The following is a 4,613-nucleotide window of genomic DNA, read 5'->3' on the forward strand; positions in this document are numbered from 1 at the left end:
CCGCAGGGCATCCTCAGGAAAATCGGCTGCTGCTACTCCTGTGAGGAAGTGGGTAAGTCGAGGCCCGCCTTCCCGCCCCCAGCCCCGCCCACTGACTCCTCCCGAAGCCAAGCCCGCCGCCGGAACCCGACCCTGAGCGGGAGGTGACGTGGGGGTGCGGCGCGGGCGGGGACCTCAGAGACCCGCCTCCACCGCCTTTCGTCCGCCCAGACTCCTGCCAGGTACGCGCCAGCATGACGGTCCTGCGACACCAGGGCTGCGCCACCCAGGCCGCCGTCAGCGTCCCCTTCTGCGAGGGCTTCTGCCCAGGAGCGGCCCGGTGAGCGGCCCGCGCCTCCCCCCACCCCCGGGACACACGGGGACACCACCCGGTGCCCCACGTGTCCGTGTCCCTGTCCCTGGCCGGACACCTGGCGCTGGGCTGGGGCTGGAGGGCCCAGCTTGCTACAGGAAGGAAAGAAGGGCCGCCCCAACAGGGCTGCACCAACCCTGGGGCCTTCCCTGAGCCCCAGAGCCCGGCCTGGGAGAGCTTGGCTGGGCCACGTGGGGCAGGGCACCAGGGCTACCACCCAAAGGTCAGAGTCCACGTGCAGGACAGGCAGAATCCGGGGGGACCAGACTGTCTGGGCAGAGCTGCTGGCAGAGCCCCACCCCACCCCCGATGCCCGGGCTGCAGCCAGCTGTGGGCAGACGGGCTGGAAGAGGCAGGAGGATGGGTCCAGGCCTGGCTGGAGGGCCCCGGGCAGGTTCCTGGAGGAGGGGTCTGACAGGGTCAGCAAGTCAGAGGAGCTGCTGTGGGAAAGAAAGGGGGCCTGGCTGGGGAAGGTCGGGGTTCAAAGTGACCGAGAGCGCTGCCCGGGCCAGTACAGAGAAGCCCCGAGCGCTCAGGGAACAGGCACGGGGCCGCTGTCTCCCGACCCCCGAGAAACCAGGAGCCGGGCAGTCCGGGCGGTTGTGGCTGGGTGAGCAGGTCCTGAGGGCCGTACGTCTGCAGGTACTCCATGGGGGCCCGGGCCACGCAGTGCCCGTGCATCTGCTGCAAGGAGACCAGGGCCCACCAGGAGGTGGTAACCATGCAGTGTCCCAACGGGACGGCCTTCCAGCACACCTACACCCACGTGGACGAGTGCAGCTGTGGCCCGTCTTGCGTCTCCTCGGCCCAGGCTCCCGAGGACAGCACCCCCAACTTCCCGATCTATGGGTCCACCACTGTCTGACGCATTCTGCCCCCCCTCCGCCCGCCCCACCTGCCCCACCTGGAGCCAGAACACGCACCACCCAACCACGGAAACCGCGGGAGCCCACGCACACCTTCCGTGGATACCACTGCCCCCGCCCACTTTACCCCTGCCCCAGGTGAAACCCAGGCCCTGGCGGGTGACAGCGTAGTGAGGGTCGGCTTGAGGAGGACCCCAGGCTGGGGGGACCTGCCCTCAGAGCCCCTCCTGCCTGTTTTGGCCACCTGCCTGGCCTTCGGGCCCTGACCCTCATCTGAAACACAAGCACCCGCTCCACCCAGGCTCACCCCCGTCCTGGTGTCAGAGGGATGCCCCGGAGAAAACTGCACACCCACTGCCGTGCTGCTCCCATGGTGGGCCTGTGTGCCCCCCACCGCCCCTCGAAGCCCCGTGGTGCACAGGTGCCCGCTGGCTACACCTCTTGCAGCTGAGCACAGACTGAGGCCTGTCCGGGCAAGGCCGGCTACCTGCCCATGTCTGGACCCTGGCCTGAGGCTCCGAGGGCCAAGGGACGGGCCCCGGCGGGGTCGGCACCCCACAGCACCCGCTCCGCTCACCCAGCCCCAGTCTTTGAAAATAAACACTGAGCATCACATACATTTCCTGGTCCTGGCGGATGCCCCCTCCATGTGTGGGCCGGGCTGTCCAGAGCCACACCCCTGCTGGACCTCGGGAGGGACAGGCGGGGCGGGAGGCGAGAGGCCCCCAGGGTCAGTCTTGGGCTGTGGGAGTATTGGCCAGAGTCAGGGGTCATCCGAAGGTTCAAACATGTGGCTTTTATAAGGAGGTTGGTTCACAGCTGCACGAAGACCAGACGAGCCAACGGGGGAGGCCCGCGGGGGAGTGCAGAGGGCATCAGTGTGGGAAGCGCTCCCTGCGCCTCTGCGGGGCATCTCCTTCAGGCACTTGTCACACGTCAACTTGCTGTGTATCTGACCTTCGCTTCTCTCTCCACCGAGGGCAGGGATTGCTGCCTCTCTCTTCTGCTGCCCCATCCAGAGTGGAGAACACTGCCAGCACAGGAGTGGGATGGGACGAGCTGGGGGCAAGGCTGGGGTGGTGCCCCGGCTCGAGTGTCCACATGGGCAGGGGCAGCTACGAGAGGGTGGGGCTTCCACTGGGGAGGCAAAGACGGTGCTGGCGGGGGCCAAGGAAGCCTGGCGAGCGTGTGCGGGGCGGGGGGCTTCTGGGGGCCTCCTGCATCACGTGACCTGCCTCTGCGCTCTGTGTGCGCCTGCCCTCCCAGGGAACGGCAGCCACAGTGATTTACATTGTCCCCCATGGGCTGCGGTCCTCAGCTCCCGGGGACCGTGGTTGGCGGGGCCTGTGGTCTCTTTAGTGGCCTTTCCTGCTCACGTCATCGTGGTCTGGTCAGGGCAGGCCACCCTGGGACTGGGCCGGAGCTGGTCCAGGAGGGCTGACAAGGTTACAGTTGCCCCCCTCGGTCACCACTGGAGTCAACTGTAAACTTGCCGAGTCTCACAGTCTGATTTCCTGGGGCGGCGGGGTGGGGGGGCTGTGGCCGAGTCATGCCTCAGCCGTATCTTCGTTAACCCACGTGTAAAACACAGCATTTCCTAAACGTCAGTCATTCTCAGGGCACGACTGCTTCCTTAAACCCACGCACCTCTTACAAAACTAAGCGTCTCCAAGGCACCTGTGCAATGAGTGTCCGTCTCCACAGACCAGAGCTTACGGCTTACGTGTGCCAAGTGTCTTCACCCGTCACAGACTAGAGCTCACTTTGGAGACCAGTGTCCAGATGTGCTCCCTGCAGGCTCTCTGCCTGGGGTGGAATTAAGGAAACAGCTAAAGTTGGAGTCGGGACAGGCCTGCAGGGGAAGCTCTCATGCCCACAGTGCATCATCAGCTACCCCAAACAGGAAGAGGCGTCCCCCTGCACGCCCCTGACAGGAAGGCATCTCTACGGACCACCCAGCCGTCCGGAGGAGGAAGGAAACTTCTCTCCTTCCACGGCAGCCCAGCCAATCAGAGACTGCAGCGGCCCAGCCCATGGGAAGCCTCCTTACTCCGGACCCCCAGCTCCTCCAATGGGCTCTGGATATCACAGCCCCTCCCAACTCCCCCTTCTCCCCATAAAAGCAAGGTCCCCTTCCTTGTTCTCTGGATGTGCCTGTGGGCCACCATGGTTCACAGATACTGAGCTGCAATTCCTCTGCTATTCCCGAATAAACTCACTTTTGCTGGTGAAACAACTGGCTATGTTATTATTGAAGTTGACGCTGGACAAGCTGCACCCCACCTCCTCCCAGAGGCCGCAACCCCACGGTCACTGAGGGTGGCTGAGACATGGGACCCTGGGGCCACCAGGTGCTGCCTCTCAGTCCTGGGCGGCTCTGTGCTCTCATCTTGCTCCAGGCAAGGCTCACCGCTGCTCAGCCAGGTCCAGCCCTGAGTTCAGGGGCCTGACTGGGGTCCCACTGTCCCCCCCACCCAGGTCTTGGGCTCCCTGACCCATCAGAGCGGACGCCAGGTGCCCTCATCCTCTGCTTGGTGTGGTGGCCCGCCCGGGCCCCGCGTGGGCTTCTGCAGCTTGAGTGGACCCAGCTCTGCTGCCAGGCTCACTGGGGGCAGCTCCTGTGCGATTCGTGAAGGGCCGAGGGCGTGGGGCCCGGGCAGGTCACAGACGTTTCCAGAACTCCGCCAGTGCTCTTTACGAGACAACTCATCCTAGCTCCATCCTAGGAAGGGTGTGGAGGGTGCCTGGCACGGATCTTCCTGCTGTCCGGGTACCCTGGGGTCACGTCCTCACTCGCCCTCCGATCTGCTCCCTCGCTGAACCCAAGCCACGTTGGTTTCCCAGCCTGTCTGGGGCCTGAGAGCAGAGCTGTGGAAGCAGGGGGCACGGAGCTCTGCGGGGGGCAGAGCCCCCGCCCACAAGCCCAGGGCTCAGCCTGGCCGCCGAGCGGTCCGTCCACAGCTCCAGCTCAGCAGAGCCCCTCCCAGACCAAGGCCCCAGCCGGGCCCTCCTCCAGGACGCCCCTCGGCCAGCACCGGACGCGTCCCCCTGCGCTGGTGTGAAGTCCACACGCTCTGTCCATCCTGCCCGGATGTCCACAGGAGTAACAGTGGGCCAGCTGTATGTCAGAAAGAAAACAGCTCTTCCGCACTGAGTTAATAACCCTTGCACTGCAATTTTTGTAATTTTTCACTTTTCCATTTGTCCTAAATGAGGTTTATTGCTTTAATCTTGGCAGCACCTAACAGTCAACAGACACCGAGGATAATTACCTTAGTGACAACGTTACAAACTACTGAATGAGCGTTCTGCCATCACTGGGTTTAACGCGTTTCAGCGACACCTGCGCTCAGGGAACCGCGTGCTTCTCACTAGACTGACTCGTGAGCACAGAA

The 4,613-nt window shown here is 64.2% G+C and overlaps 1 protein-coding gene across 1 annotated transcript in view; it reads left to right on the forward strand.

Moving 5' to 3' along the window:
- The window catches only part of MUC5B (mucin 5B, oligomeric mucus/gel-forming), a 30,619-nt gene extending 27,183 nt beyond the window's left edge, over positions 1-3,436 (forward strand). The window contains exons 51-53 of the mRNA XM_024749054.1: positions 7-52; positions 211-319; positions 995-3,436. Of these exons, the coding sequence (XP_024604822.1) occupies positions 7-52; positions 211-319; positions 995-1,217 (378 nt within the window). The 3' untranslated portion in view covers positions 1,218-3,436. The remainder of the gene's footprint in view (positions 1-6; positions 53-210; positions 320-994) is intronic.
- The last annotated feature ends 1,177 nt before the right edge of the window (positions 3,437-4,613 follow it).

Source organism: Neophocaena asiaeorientalis, unplaced genomic scaffold (assembly GCF_003031525.2).
Source record: "Neophocaena asiaeorientalis asiaeorientalis breed wild unplaced genomic scaffold, Neophocaena_asiaeorientalis_V1.1 scaffold43, whole genome shotgun sequence".
NCBI classification, from domain to species: Eukaryota; Metazoa; Chordata; class Mammalia; order Artiodactyla; family Phocoenidae; genus Neophocaena; species Neophocaena asiaeorientalis.